The sequence below is a fragment of the Daphnia carinata genome, chromosome 6 (assembly GCF_022539665.2).
Source record: "Daphnia carinata strain CSIRO-1 chromosome 6, CSIRO_AGI_Dcar_HiC_V3, whole genome shotgun sequence".
Taxonomy (NCBI): domain Eukaryota; kingdom Metazoa; phylum Arthropoda; class Branchiopoda; order Diplostraca; family Daphniidae; genus Daphnia; species Daphnia carinata.
This window is the reverse complement of record NC_081336.1, coordinates 8381030-8396077: the sequence shown is the minus strand read 5'-3', so window position 1 is coordinate 8396077 and position 15048 is coordinate 8381030. Positions and strand designations below refer to the sequence as shown.

Sequence of the window (15048 nt, the reverse complement as noted above, 5' to 3'; positions counted from 1 at the left end):
AACATCATCATCAGCCAATAGGTAACAAAAAAAAAAACAAATAAACAACAAAATGTTTCAAGTTGAACATTGTAGACAAAAATCCATCGTCGAAAACTATCCGACATACTCGTTGTCACAACATTAAACTTTTTTTTTGCCTTCCTTATCTAATCAAGGAGGGTCTGTGTGGGATGGGTCAATTCTCTTTTCCGGGATTCACAATGTGTTGAAACACTTTTTTTTCAAACTAATTAGCAAATCTAATAACTGCTGGGGAATTTGTAAAAGACAATTTCAAGTACAAGAGAAAATCAAAAGGATTTTCTTTTGAAAAGTAGAATGAAACAATCTGATCAAAATTGAATCGAAAAGGCAGGTAGAGAGAGATAGAGAGAAGAGAGAGTAGTAGCTAGAGAGGAAATCCTCGTGTGCACACTTACGTTCGAAAGCTGTTCAACTGTCTTTCGGATCCAGCCAGGGCTCCTATTTAAACCCTAAAGACGACTCCGCCCTCTTTTGCAACAAACCTACTCTGGCTTATTGGTTCTATTTTTTCCTCTTCTCCTTTCCTTTCTTTAACATCCTTTACTTCCTTTTCTTCCTTCCTTCCTCTTCTTCTGGTTATTCTTCAGCAGCTCCTGCACGCAGAGCCAGCAGTCCGCCCTCGCAAGTATTTCGAGCCAAGCCAAAAGCGAAAAACGAACGAACGGTAGAAAGAGAATACCTCAAAGGAGCTTTAGCTGAGCGCAGAGGATAGCTTTGGCAAGTCTAAGGCGGCCCTATGCCTTTTTAAGGTGGCCCTCCCCCGTATATTCAGCATCAGCTTCTTTTGCTGTCGCGTCCATTCGCTTCATCGTTTTTTTTTTCCTTGTGCACACCGATCCTGAACGAACGACAAGCAGCCGCAATGGAATGCGAGCAGAGCTTTTCACGCAAAAAAAAAAAATAAATGCAAGAAGCAAATAGAAGATTTTGGCACTCAGTGAAAATGCATTTGAACGTTAATTTTTTTAACAGCTGTATTCTTTTTCATTACGTAACGACTGTATTTTTTCATTTATACTTTTTATAGGCGAATTTCAACCGACACGTATAGAGGAGGAGCTGTTACTTTTCCCCTTCAAAAATCAAAATTTGAAATGAAAATTGGCTTGACGTTGTTAATGGATGGATAGACATTGAGACCCAACCTCCAGGCGTCCAAAACAAATAGGTGACATTTAATAATTACATTATTATTAACTAGGAAAAAAAAATGAAAAGGAAGCAATAACGACAATTAAAAAGGAAAAGAAAAACCCAAAAAGAACTGGGCCATCTACAGTGTGATGCGTTTCGAGTTCCGCGCGGCGCCGTCTTTTTATAGACATAAGGTGACGGGATAAGACCTGCCGAAACCTACACGCTCCATTCGCTCTTCCCCCACAGCAACGTCTCGGGTTCATCATTGCTGTCAAATGATTTGCATCCGCATCGTTCGTTAGTTTAAGCAAGGCCAATCGAAAAACCTGGACACTGTCTTTATAAGGCTTAATCAAGAATAGTAGCCTAGCAGACGAAAAAACGATGTCAGGATCCAACTTGCAATGTCGGGCTTCCAGTTTGAGAAGAAGAGGAATGCGAGTCTAGTATAGAGAGTATAGACACAACGGAGTGTCTGCAAATGATTCCAACAGTGCCAGCAGGGGCTGCTTGCATTGCTCCTGTGATACGGATCCTAGAGCTGCCTCTTGTGCTTGAAAAACCCCGTCCCGTCTATTTTCGAAACTTCCACCGGCGGCAGAAACGCATAGCATATACGACTGCAGAGGTTGTGAGCGGTTGTATAGTGAGATCCAATTCGGAAACTCTCCGTTTGCTCCCTGTTCTGGGAGAGCAGCAGGACCATCGTAGAATAAACAAAGCAGAACGCTAGAGTAGAAATGCTCTCTCTCGCTAACGGCAGTCTTTTCCTATTATCCCGTTCTCTTTTCTAGATATTAGTAGCACCTCGCTGACTAATCGGCCTTTTTTTCACTGGTCAATCCTGGACGTCTGCCCCCAGGATCGGTCACTGATAACGATTCACATCCGGCAAGATGTCTTCTTGGGGGTCAGAATGTACCCTTAAGACGTTCGTCCAGATGATTCATCATGTCCATTCAAAAAGTTCAGTTTGTTTTAACATTGTTTATCTATATAATGAGGAAGGCAATATGCAAGGAATGTATTTTCGTTTATTCGGAAATGTACTTGCATTTTGAAATCTAATTAAGTAGGTAAACAATTATCTTTCGATATGAAAAAAAACAAACTAGACCAGGAAATGCAAAGTTAAGAGTTTTTCCCGTTGATGAGAGTTTCTGTTTCGAGAAACTCTTTTTCGGTTCAACCCGAGCCAACTCTTGAATTATAAATAGAGCAGACCTACTTCTTCTGGTCGTCGACGACTTTCGTTCTTTTCCCTCCTCCTTTTCCGACTTTTTTTTCTCATCACCTTTCCATCTTAATGAGCTTTTGTGTGTGTGTGTCGTCAAAGAATGGGCACTTGTCCCGCTTATTATCCTTTGCCATCACATTCCATTTGGCCTAGTCATATTCGTCAAGAAACTGATCATCGCCATTTTCTTTTCATTCACAATATTTTCTAGAAAAGATACCCTGGTGGCCGAAATTGACAACTTGTTTGAAGCAGAAGACGGTAAGTATAAGGGGTGACATTCTTTTTTCCCGGTTCAATTGTTCATTGTTCTTTTCTTGTCGATTGTGCCTAATTCTTTTCATGATATTAGATAAAATAACAGCACGAAAATGCGAGAAAATGAATTGGAAAGTGAAAATCATCGCACTCATGCTTTTGAATGGCGTTCAGACGACACGTGTCTTCTATGCCTAATTGAGATTATCCAAGCTGATTCCAGTACTAGTTTGAGGATCCATCGCCGTTTCGCCCTGGCTACACTCAACCATAGACTCAATCCTGACGTCATTCGACCGTCCCTGCAAGAAAGAAGCAGCAGCAGCCACAAGAATGTAGCCAGATTGTTGCAGAAAAATCGCAATGTTTCCTCACAAGTCCTCGACACACTGCTTGGTATTCCTGCCAGAAAGTGAAGCTCGGTCTCAGTTCTTGGACAGCCACCATGGCCTCATTCCACACATTGCTTCTAGTGTTATTGTTGATGTATTAATTCAGCTTTCATCAATTTCTAATTCTCTGTTTTTTTTCTGATTGCAGACAGTTTAAGTTTAATTGACGTTGTTGATTTGGCGATTGAAGCAGTCTACCGACTCTATCGTCACGTTCTACGAGATGAATTCGTCTTGGATCAAGTGCTGACGCACTGTATTCAGAAGGTAAATAAGCATAATCCTTATTTTTTGCTTGTTCCTCCCCTTTTCATAATCGCCTAGTTGTGTACAATGTTCCAGAGATTACGGCGCCACGTGTTCAGGGCTAAATCCAACTAAGAGGTCATTAATCCTAATCTCTTTTTCGTAACGTCGCATAGATTAACAATAGATTCAAAAATCAATGGCGCAGTTGGAATACGTGAAAGTCGGCTTAAAGGGCAAACGTCGTAGAAGACTTTAAATATGACTCAAGAAAAATGCCACACGTTTTCTTCAAAAGCGAGGAGATCGGATAGCACGACAGAGAGTTTGGCCTATTTCCATCGAGCATTCCAAGCTTTGGCAACGTCCCTTACGTTCTCGTTATCCCATCGTCTATCTTGCATCCGAAACACAGTTCAGGGTGGGCCGCAAAAAAGATATTTAGACATGGCGGCGGCTGTTGTCATTGAAATAACTTTTCGAATAATTTTTCTTGTTTTCTGTGTACATTTTTTTCCCCGCACATAATTTTTCTCCTCCATTTTTTCGTAGAGGCCGGAACCCGACAATTTTTCCATCCAAACATTTTCTTTTCGGCCGCATTTTAGACGCGGCATTGGCCTTTCGTCGACAAGTCGCTTGACATTCCGTGTACCGAAAGTGCGTCCAAACCAAACACAGTCGTGTAACACGGCCCCACTCATTTACCTCCACGCTAGTCTCTTTATCTAGTCCACACCGATATTTTAACTGATTATTAAAAATATTTTTTCATTTTCTTTTCGTTTTTTTTTGGGGGGGGGGGATTGCGGGGGCAAGTGAAGATCGCAAAATGGAAACGAAATTTGTGAGAAGTGGTGTTCGAAAGACGGAGAAAATAAAATGGGGGGAGGGGGCGTCCATATTTAGTATCTCACTTCTGTAGGGACCAGACCGTCGCCATCCAACAAACTCGCCCAGGTTTAAATTTAGACGAAAAAACTTGGCATCATCGAGGGGCCGCCTCCTTTTGTAAATGTCCCGCCCTCCTATTTCTCGACTGCCCTCTTTTCTTTTTTACCTTTGTCCTTACACAATGTGAGGCTGACGAATGAATAATTATTTATAAATGCGTCCGTATTCTATCCCAACATTTATTTTATACTTTGTTCCTCTATTTATTTAGATCTCTTTTTTTTTACGTCCATCATTTGCTATGAATTATTAAAAAGCATTTTTTATTTTTATTTCTTGCTTCTTGGAAATGGCCGAGACGGTGCCGAAACTCCTTTTGGTCGAACTCACGAAGGGTTTAGGATTTTTGTCCAGGGAGGGGAAAAGTAGGAGGCAAAGGGGTTGTGTGGAAAGAAAATTCGGCACACAGAGGCAAGACTTTATTTAGCCTGGGACCCAAGATCAGAGTTGGAGTAACCAAATTGGATGCATTGCCCACCACCGCCGTTTTGACGGGAGAGAGGGTTTCATGTTTGCTTTTGGACAGCCCTGACGATGCAGTCTGCATGAAATTTGCAATTCTAAAAGTATAATCTTTTTTCTTTCTCCCCTTTCTATGTATGTCAACATTGGAGCAGATTGGACAGAACCTGGACCAACCGGAAAAATGGGTGCCTTATCTGAGTGTCATGCAGCGTCTTGCGCATCTCAACCCATCTGCCATAGCATTGGCCATCAACCAAAACGGTATTAAAACCAAAATATTACTACTCAAAATTGAAAGCCATTTGGCGCATCGGTTAGTGTAATGTTACAAACAAAAGGATAGGAGGGCGTTAGGGCGTCTGGATGAAACAACTTGCGGAGGTGGTGCTGTCACCTGCTGTCGACTAAAACAACCTTCTGCCCTGATCTGTTTTTTAGAAAATGTTATGAGAACTTTTTACGTCGTCGCCTTTATTTATCTTTCTTTTCCCACTTAAAGACAAAAAAAAAAATAAAATTTATTTATTTATTTTTTAGCCAAGCTGAAAAACGAGATGGTGGAACACTTGAGCGATCACCTGACTGAGTTCGTCTCGTTACACGTCATCGCCTTGCTGGATCCCATCGTCAGGAACGACGGAGATGAAATTTTCATACGGCCAAGCAGACGGTCGATCCTGATGCTCCAATTGGCTCGCCTACTCGAAACAGCTCAATGCCAACAGTTAATCTGCGCCGTTTTGGGTATTAAAGCAGAAACATTCATTACCGCGTTCTATGCGAGAATTATTAGACTAAGTTTAGCCTTAGAAGAAAGGGAGCCTTATTAGTTCCGTCTGGCTGAAACGCAAACTTCTTTCCCTCTCTTTGGCCCAACGGCGATATGTAACAGGTTTCGCTCTAATGCTTTGGATCAAAGAGGATTTGCAACAGCTCGGTCATCAGCAGGACAATAGCGGCATGCCGAAAATTCAACAGCTGTTGCTAACCACGACCAACGGGCTGAAACGGATCGTACTTCAGAGCCAACCAGACATCCAGGTACAAGCTGGGAATACAGCACTACGATTACAGATGATTGACCGATACCTATCTTTATTTATATGTACCGTATTTCTCGTGTTTTTCTTTTCTTGATGATGGCCCGCCGATACGCAGGTGGCTGCTTTACAGGTGCTGGATGCCGTACTGCTCCAATGTCGCCAGCTGACGGACGGATCACGGATGATGGCCATCTTGATGGAACAACAAGATGTGGCCGAATTGATATACGATGTCCTTTACAGCAACCATCTGCCGTTATTGGAGTAAGCCCATCAAAAATAATTAGAACAATTTTTTTTTTGTTATTTTACGGACATTCTGTTACATCATTTGTGTGACAGGTTCGCTTTGCGTTGTTTGCATCACTTGTCCCGCTGTCCGCTTTTCTTCCAGCATCGATGCGTCATCTTGGGGGTGGAACCTTTGCTCCGAGTCATTCCTCACCTGGCTAGCAGCAACGCCAGCGCGTTGATCGTAGCCTACGCCGTCCACCTCCTCAGCGACATGTTGTCCAAGTAAACAAAACAAAACAAATAACAAGAGTTTTTCTTTCTTTTTCTCTTAATTGGGAGAAGGGAGGAAGACGACTGGTACATAACAATCAATTAATTGAGCCATCTTCAATGTGTGGCTCGAGGGCGAGTTGAGTCTCGAGTGGTCCTGACTTCTCGGGACTTTTATCGTTACACAAATAGGTTCCCCTCTTCCAACCCACTACTTGTTCAATAGCAGAACGAAACACTCGAGTGTTTCTGGCATGCCCATTGCGTGGATTAGTGCCGTGAAAAAAAAAAAAAAAACCAGGAGCAAAAAAGGGGAATCCCATATCTGTCCGCATCCATTGCACATCCTGTGATGTTCAAAAGAAGAAGCTTCACTTCTAATGTAGGCGAGCTGCTTCCTAGCGACAAGCTCAAAGGGAAATATTGAGATCTTTTAAATGAAAAAAATGTTCAAAGAAATGTACGTGTAAGAGCAGTCAGGGACAAAGAGAAGAATTGAAAACTTTTCCTATGGCCATGATCCATCAGCAAGTTTTGTGCGGCACAAGTTTGGTGAGAGAAAAAGTTTTCCCTTTTTTTTGGGGGGGGGGGGGGTCTCTTTAAGCTGTCGAGTAATACATACGAGCGGTCGGATCCATCCATCAAGCGACTCGTTTGGACACAGGACCCATAAAGGCAGGCAGCAGGTGCATCGTTCACATGTGCTACATTTAGATGTGTAGCATCGCGGTTATTATTAAATAATACGCCCTCTGTGTGCGACATGGCGCTTCGAAATTAGATGAGGGCGCGCCACTTACAATCCCCCCTTTTTTTTTCCTCTTTGTCGTTGCGTGTGTCGGAAATTCTTTTAAATTTTAATTCCCATAATAATTTTAAAGAAAAAAAAATATAAGGGAAACCAAATGAAATTTTTCTTTGGAAATTGGACGATATTAAAATTTTGTTTAAATGATTTTTCTTTTTTTTTTTTTTGAAAGGTACGACGGAGAAGAGTCTCTTCTGCAGCGTTGCATTTCTACGGATCGCTTGAACGACGGATTCTCCGCAGCTTGTCAAATCGCTTGCATGGCACTCAATTCGTGTGCTGTTCATCTGGAAACGGGCGGGGCTTGCTTGTTGGCCGCTCTGCTAGACAAGAAAAACTTGCCTGTTCCGATCCCGGTGGAGCGCGTCATGGAATTGATCCGATCCTGTCTCCATTCTTTGGCTCCTCCAGACAAAAAGTATTTACTCGTCATAGTTCCTCATTTCTTTTTTTTTTTTTACCTCATTCCTTTTTTATTTTATTTTGTCTGTTGGTGGAAGGTGGAAAAGTGAGACGGGCAGAATCCATCTGCAAGGATTGATCCAAATGTTTTCTTCTGCCATTGCGTACGTTTTTTCCAGGAAAAAAGGAAAAAACAAATCGTTGACGAAATTGAATTTGTAATTTTTTTGTCCCTCACCAAACGCTTCAATTCCATTTCAGATTGATTGGCTATTTGACGGACGACCCTTGCACACGTTTGAGCTCGTACGCGTCCACCAACAGCGACCAAGTGACGTCGCATCAAGAATCGTTCGATAAATTGATTGATTTCGTTGTCACTTCGATCGACCAGCTCATTACTGCGTTCCAGCAAGTAAAGCAATGCGAAAAAAAAAAAAAAAAAAAATCAGTTGCCCAAACAAAAAAAGGCTGGTATATATTAAAATCAATAATATCTTTGCCGCGCTTAGATCGATATAGATTCTCTTTGGTCTGAGCTGTTTCGCTTGCTGGCCCAATTAGCGTCCAGCTCAGACGCTGGTGCCATGTACGTCCATGGTGCTTTGAAGGCCGGCTTCTTGTTGAAACGATGCTGGACAGCGAGAGGAGGATCATCGGCATTAGAAAAGGAAGCAGCCGATGACCTGCTGACTTGGTTTCTGGTTGGCTCGCTCAACGGAAACCAGAATCCTGGCTCGGCATCGATGCGTGCCACTCTTCGCGGCTTGGTGCGATCCATCCCGTCCAGCGTAGCGCAATTGGGCGACTGGATATCGCACGGAGATAAGAGGTCCCCGTTCGGCGCCAAGTGCTCCGCCCTCGTCCTGCTTTATCAACTGGAACTATGCGAGACATCAAAGTAACGTCTTCTAAAAAAGAACATGTGGTTATGAAACTCGCTTTGGACATGAAATGTCTTTTCTCTCTTTGCACGTCATTGACGTTATAAAACCGGCAAACAGAGACGTCAGATTTGTCGGCGAGCATTCGGATGACATCCTCGCGGCCATTGCTGATCTCATGCTGACTCGTTCCCCTTGCGACATGGACGATCCCGATCTTCTACGCTCCGTCTGGTTCCTTATTGCTGTAAGGAATCTGATTCGATCTCGCTCGCATCTGATAAGCGTCTAACAAATGATTTTCTAATTGGCCGTGGCGGCTGTCACGTGGCCCTTTTCTTTTGTTGGAGCGCATATAGAGATACAGTGATGGATGCGTCCACGAAGCGTCCAAGGCTTTTGTCCATCTGGTGAAATGGTTCCAGCCCAATAGTTCGCTGCTGTTGCCCTGGCTCCGCCGCATTTACACGCCCCATCTGTGCTTGATGCGATGGGCCTTCGCCATCAAAGAGATCGCCGTCTACATCGGCTCGTACATGGTACGTATGTGTTCACCCCCATGTTAGACACTGACTTGGCCTTCCGTTTTTCACTGGTGCACGAGTACTGCTACTTCATTACTGCCAACGGCGGCGCCATATGGCGGGCTATGGTTCATCATCAAAGAGCTGCTCAGCGTCTCAGCTCCTTCTTTTCATCATGGCTAAAAAACCGTTTTTTTATTATGTCTTTCCTTCATCTATTTTCTTGTTTCGATCGGGTGTATGTTTTTAGATTCGCTTGTGGATCGATCGCGATGAAGATGCTAGACAAGCAGAAAGTCTTGTGGAACTGTGCTTGCAAAGGACCGACGACGTTTTACTCATGAGCGTTTTCGTAAGTGGTCCACTTCGAGCCATATCTTCCAAAAATTCATATGATTTTTTTTTTTGAAATTTTATGCTTTAAAATGCCAACAAAGGATTTGGCTTTTCACGAAGATGCCAACGTCAGCTGCTGCGCCGTGACCGTCCTGGAGCGAGTGGCCGATCGAAACGAGGCTATGCGTGTGGCCATTGGCCGTATGATCAAGTACAACATTCCACGATTCCTCCGGCTGACAGATGTCGCTGACGACAATTACAGTAACGCTATTTTCTTTGATTTAATCAAGTCGTCAAAGATTGTGAAGGTTTCATTTTTAAAAATAGGTCGATTGATAGGATCGTTGCGTTTGCTGTGTCGCTTGTCGTCATCGAATCATCAATGTTCAGGGCCGGCGGATGCCGTCGTTTTGCGAGATTCGATTTCATCTTGGAAAGATCCGGCCATCATCGCAGCGTTGGTCTCGTTCCTGCCTCGCACCATCCAATTTGGTGAGCACCAGGTGAAACACACTTTTGATTTTTCATTTTCATTCTCTCTGTCGTAGTCGAACGATTTACACCCAACTTTTGTTGAGATTTGATTGCCAACATATCAAATTGGATCCGCCCTGCCAAAAGAAATCGATTTCCACCTCGTCTATTATGTCGGCCGTGTTTGTTTTCTCTCTGTGTGTGTGTGCCAGTCTTTATCCCGCCCGTTTGTGTACAAATTGTGTGTGTCTATAATGTACAGCTTTATCGATTTTTCTCTACCAAAAATAGAGAATCGATTTGTTTTGTTTTTTCCATTTCCCCCCCTTTTTATGTCTTGCTCTCTTTAACTTGGAACAAAAGCCAAGTAGCCCCGGTAACTTGTTTGAATTATGGATTAATATTCAAGTTTTTTGTTTTCGCTCCTCATCGTCTAGTTGAAATTGGGCGCTATGGAACTGTGGTCGTGGAGTTGCCGTTACCTGACGTCCGTCTTCACTAGAACAGAAACGGATTTTTCTCTTCGTAATTACTGGATAATTATCATATTTTGTGTGTGTGTGGGTGGTTCTATATATCTAACAAGTCTGTCCCGTTTCTAAACATGCTCTAGTGCTCAGCCAAATTGTTCTGGAGAAACGTAACTTTCTCGAGTTTGTTGACGATATTTACCGTCGTGACGAGCTTCCAGTTTGGAAAAACGTGGTCCAGTTAGTTGCAGCCATGGCCGCTTTTCATCATCTCCACTGCTCAAAGGTAAGTTTTTATTTTATTTATTTTTTCCCTAGTAACTAGTTGAAAACGAAACAAAAACTTGTTCAATTCCATGGGATTCAAAATTGTTGACATCTTTTAAATCCCGTGAATTCATTTTTTCATGTTAAAGTTTCCAACTTGGATCACCAGAGGCTCTTTTATGTTCGCCTTCAAATCCCGTTCGTTTTGTTTCTTCTTAGCTGGTCTCGAAAACGCGCTGAATGTACAGATCGATAGTCTGGACCAAGTCTTTCAGCATAGCCCCCCCCCCCCCCACCCAGCAAGTTCTCCTCCTTTTTTTCCATCCTCTTCCGCTTTAACATCCCCTCCCCCCTGGAGGGTAGAGGCCATTGGAGAGGGGTTAGGATTTTCCGAGGGTGGTGAAAATTCTCTCGCGTGAACGAACATCTCATCGGTCGGGACGATGGGTTCCACTGTGCATAGGATTTTAAAAGAACAAGAAGAGAGGGGTGGGGTGAGGGTTAGTGTGTATGCTCATCGTCCGTCATAAGATGCCAACATACAATAGTTGTCTTCCGTCTTGGCTTTTCGCCCGGCTCGCTCTTTTTTTTTATTTTCTTTTTGCAAAAGTTTGATGGCGAGAGAAAAGGATCGAGTTGTGCACGTCCACACAGGATTACGAACGCCGACGCGTTCAATGACGTTCAAAACCACAGCCCACCGAAAAAAAAAAAAAACAAAAAACAAACATTCTGTGTACTTAATTCCAGTATTCACTGCCATGGAATATTTTCGTAAAGAAAAAAAAAATAATAAAGCACTTGAGAGTATTTTTAATTGCTTTGAAAATCCGATGAGAGCAGAGATGGACGTGTGTGTTTTCATGAGCTTTTTTTTTTCTTTTTGTTGATGATAGCGTCATCGATTTACCATGAAAATAAGAAGAGAGGGGGAGGTCTTTCCCTTTTTATTTTTCTGTGGGTTCCTACCGGGTCCAACGGTGCCAAAAACGGAGCTGAAAACATGTAGGGGAAAAAGAGAAAAAAAGAAAGAGAAACAGCCGTTACAATGCCAATAACAATTGGAGCGTGTACGTTTTCTGTATGTAGTTTTATTAGAGTGGGAACACTAACGCGAAATCATTGATCCGTGTTTTGTTTTCTTCCGTGTGCGAAACAAAAAACGAAATGATAATGTATTTTTTTTTTTTCTTTTTGTTTTCCATTTGAATAGGTCGTTTCGCCCATTCGCGTTTCCATGGTCCGGCTTAGTAGGAAACTGACGGCCGGGCTGGTTGGCAGGGACGTCGATGCTGACGAGACGTTAGACGTGATCCTCGAGCTGCTCGCGTGGCTGCTCGACGGCCATTCAAAGTCTCGTCTGGTTATCGATCCTTCGTTTGACGATGACTCGCGCACAATACAACACTGTTGCAGCCGAGAAAAGAACGCTTTGCTGGAACACTTGTGGGCCGTCTTGGTCAATTGGACGGCGCGTGCTGGCGATGCGTCGTCGACCCGCAATCGCCTCTTGGCCTGTCTGACGCAACTGATGCGCTCCTGTCAGCGATCCTTGCCGCCCGCTCAGTTCGGCTTGTTGGCTTCACAGCCGTGGAATTATACGCTTGTGCTCGATGCTCTCCGTTGCCCGTCTGGAGCAAGCCAAGAAGCCCTCGAGCTGGCCACCGCATTGATCCACTACTCCAAGACGACGACGACGATGAAATCTTGCGGTATTTCGTTTGTTTTTTTTTGTTCTCTTTTAAATCTAAACTGAGGAAATCAAAAATGTTTTGCATGTTGACCCATTCCCATGCGTGTAGGAGCTCACCCGTGGTCCATCCAACTGGAAGAAGCACTGAGTCGACATCCGCCATCACATTAACGGATTTTTGTTTTCTTTTTTCTTTTTGCGGGGGATGAAGATTACAGTGTCATAATTGTCACTTTTCATCGCCTGTTCCATTGCTCATTCCGGAATCTCCTAATGTTTTTCGCGTGTCTTTTTATGTTTTAGGTTGGTTGCCTTTTTTTTTTTTTTTTTTTTCATATATATATATATATACATATAATTTTAGTGGTGGAAATAGACAAGGCACACGCATACGGATACGTGCAATCTAACAAAGCCCCTGAAGCTAAAGCAGAGGCAACACACATTTCTTTTTATATATCTATTCTTTTACTTCCACAGGCTCTTTGTAAATGACCCTCTGCGGCGCAAGCGCGAGTATATGAAGGCGGCGGTTTACTCCCGAAAGGGAAGAAGAAAAGAGGAAGAATAAAAGAAGAAGAAGAAGAGGAGAAAGGAAAAGGGAAAATTTTACCGTTAGGTCGACCCTTTAAAAAAAAAAAAAAAAAGGAAAAAATAAAATGCAAGAGAGGGGAGGAGACATGGAAGGGAGGAGCTTATACATGTTGAACACGCACCCCAAACGGACTGTTCCAGAGGAGTCGGATGGCGAAACGGACGTGAATCGGTAGTCGAGTGTGTTGCTGCCAAGCCTGACGGACGTGTGTTACTTTTTTTGTTGTGAAAAAAAAAAAAAAATAGAAAAAACGTTGTGTTTCTTTTTAATTTTGCCATCACGTAAGGATATGTGTGTTACATCGCACGAAATATCTAGTTTTAGATATTTTTAGGAGCATCCCTGACTGGAACAGACTAACCGCCAAAGCGCCCGCGAGGACAGACGTGTGTGGGGGGGAACACACACAAAAGTGAGAGAAATTTTTTGAGTTTTTTATGATTTTTTTTTTTTTTTTTTTTGTGTTTTCTTGTACCACTGGTGTCGGCTGGGATCCGCAAGATTGGCCATGTGTGTTGTTACTACTTCCGCCCAACTGGAGTGTTAGTTGTGGAAAAAAATAATTTTTTCGAGGGCCACGTAGAAGGAAAATGTTTTTTTTTTTTTTTTTCTTCGTTATGTCATTAGAAAATTACAATTTCTAAAGTCTTTTGAAAAAAAAAGATGGAGGCTCTGTGTGAAACTCATCCAAGTAGGCATTACGAAACTGGTGTGTGCGTGTGTGGCGTCGACGCTGCGTGTCGAACACAACGACGCCGTCGGAGACGCCATTTCGATTCGTCGATACAACTGTCACACCCCGACGGTGGATATCGACAATCGATGCGATGATCATATCAACGTCAACTAGCCGCAAAAAAATAATATTCCACAAATGTCCGCCCCCTCTTGCGTAACACGCAGCGTACGAAAATCAATTAATTTCAACGCGTCAGCCAACGATTCAAAAAACGACGTTCCATTTGTAACACGTTTTTGGCCTTTTTATTGCGAACAGCACACCGATGCCTTTTGTGCGATATATTAAGACCCGGGTACGTTCACACAAGGCGAGGTAGTCCATTAACGTAATGATTTTGCTCTGCTTTCAATATGAAGCTGACGCTTGTTTGGGCTTTTCCTTCTCGTGTTATTTTATTTGATTTTCTTCTTCCATCCCCGTTGATGGTTTGCTCTGCTGCCTTTGGTCAACAACACGAACGAGAGTCGGTGCTCCTCTCGTTTTTGTTCGTGCGCTAGATTACATTCGACACACAGCGGAAAAGGGAAGCGCCCCTCTTTGTTACAATTTGAATGCCAATCTCTTTAAAAGCGAACGGGGAACACACAAAAAGTCAGCAAATTGATGGATCTGAAAAGCTCGAGCCAAATGAAAAAGAAAAAAAAAAATGTTAACTCGAAAATGAGTTACAATGTAAACCACCATTGCCCGTACCGCCATCATCATTAGGATGTATATGTATTTATAGCAGAGGGAAACATTCCACCCTTTTTTTTTTTCTTTTTTAGTTTCTTAACTTGTGCGGTTTCCCAAGACGAGGTCCCATTTCTAATCCGGCGTGTGCTCTCTGCTCCTGCGGTTTTTTTTTTTTTCCAGGATGAAAGTTTGTCTTGTTTTTTGTTTTGTTTTTTTCGACTGTCGTCACGCAGCACCGGGCGTCTTCACTGCCGACTGCACATGGTTGCACATACGCTATATTCAAAGTGTAGCTTACAAAATAAAAACGAAAAAAAAAAAACTTGCATTTGGAAAATGAAAATTCTATGGAACGAATTGAGTGCATTTTCAGCGTGTGGTTTTTGCGCAACACATTATTCACGAGGAAAAACATGACACATCTGAGTATAAAACCTTGTTTCCGTAGGAATGTGTGTGTTAGACCTAAGCCTGTTTTTGTGTTTGCATCTCTGAAAGAAAAAAGAAAAGATGGAGTGGGAAAGATTAGGAATGAAAAAAAAAAAAGGGCGTCACAGCGAACTAATTTTATCATTACTCGTCGTTTCCCTTCGGATGCGTCCGTCGCAATAATGTGTGCACCCAAAAGAAGACGAGCATGTGATGAATATATGCGAAAAGTCATTCGTGACGGGTGGCAAACTTGGTATTCGATCATCCAACTTTATTCCTAGATTACACAGCCCCATTTTCGTTCTTGGAAACACCAGTGTGTGTTCGTTATTTGAAAATGTACAAGTTGACGAAGAGTGAAATAGATTGTACTTTAATTTTATGAGAGGATTTTTTTTTTTTTTAGAGGGGGAATTTTGGTTATTAAACTCTCGGAATGGTTCCACACCCTGTGGATGTCCGGTATGTAACAGATTATGA

General features: G+C 42.7%; 1 protein-coding gene across 3 annotated transcripts; it reads left to right on the top strand.

Annotated features, from left to right (window-relative positions):
* Positions 1-2272: 2272 nt before the first annotated feature.
* LOC130702500 (uncharacterized) lies at positions 2273-13011 on the top strand. Of its 3 annotated transcripts, XM_057524172.2 has the most exons (22): positions 2273-2662; positions 2754-3055; positions 3200-3318; positions 4869-4977; positions 5254-5460; positions 5609-5757; positions 5875-6023; positions 6102-6275; positions 7244-7489; positions 7572-7637; positions 7735-7888; positions 7986-8374; positions 8478-8604; positions 8717-8896; positions 9132-9233; positions 9319-9481; positions 9548-9723; positions 10132-10219; positions 10308-10450; positions 11645-12143; positions 12234-12427; positions 12605-13011. In XM_057524172.2, the coding sequence occupies exons 2-21, from the start codon at positions 2773-2775 to the stop codon at positions 12293-12295; spliced, it is 3585 nt and encodes a 1194-aa protein (XP_057380155.1). In that variant the 5' UTR covers positions 2273-2662; positions 2754-2772; the 3' UTR covers positions 12296-12427; positions 12605-13011. The 3 variants fall into 3 exon arrangements, with proteins under 3 accessions (XP_057380155.1, XP_057380156.1, XP_059351931.1); XM_057524173.2 differs by lacking the exon at positions 12234-12427; XM_059495948.1 differs by lacking the exon at positions 2273-2662 and having other exon boundaries at positions 2684-3055.
* The last annotated feature ends 2037 nt before the right edge of the window (positions 13012-15048 follow it).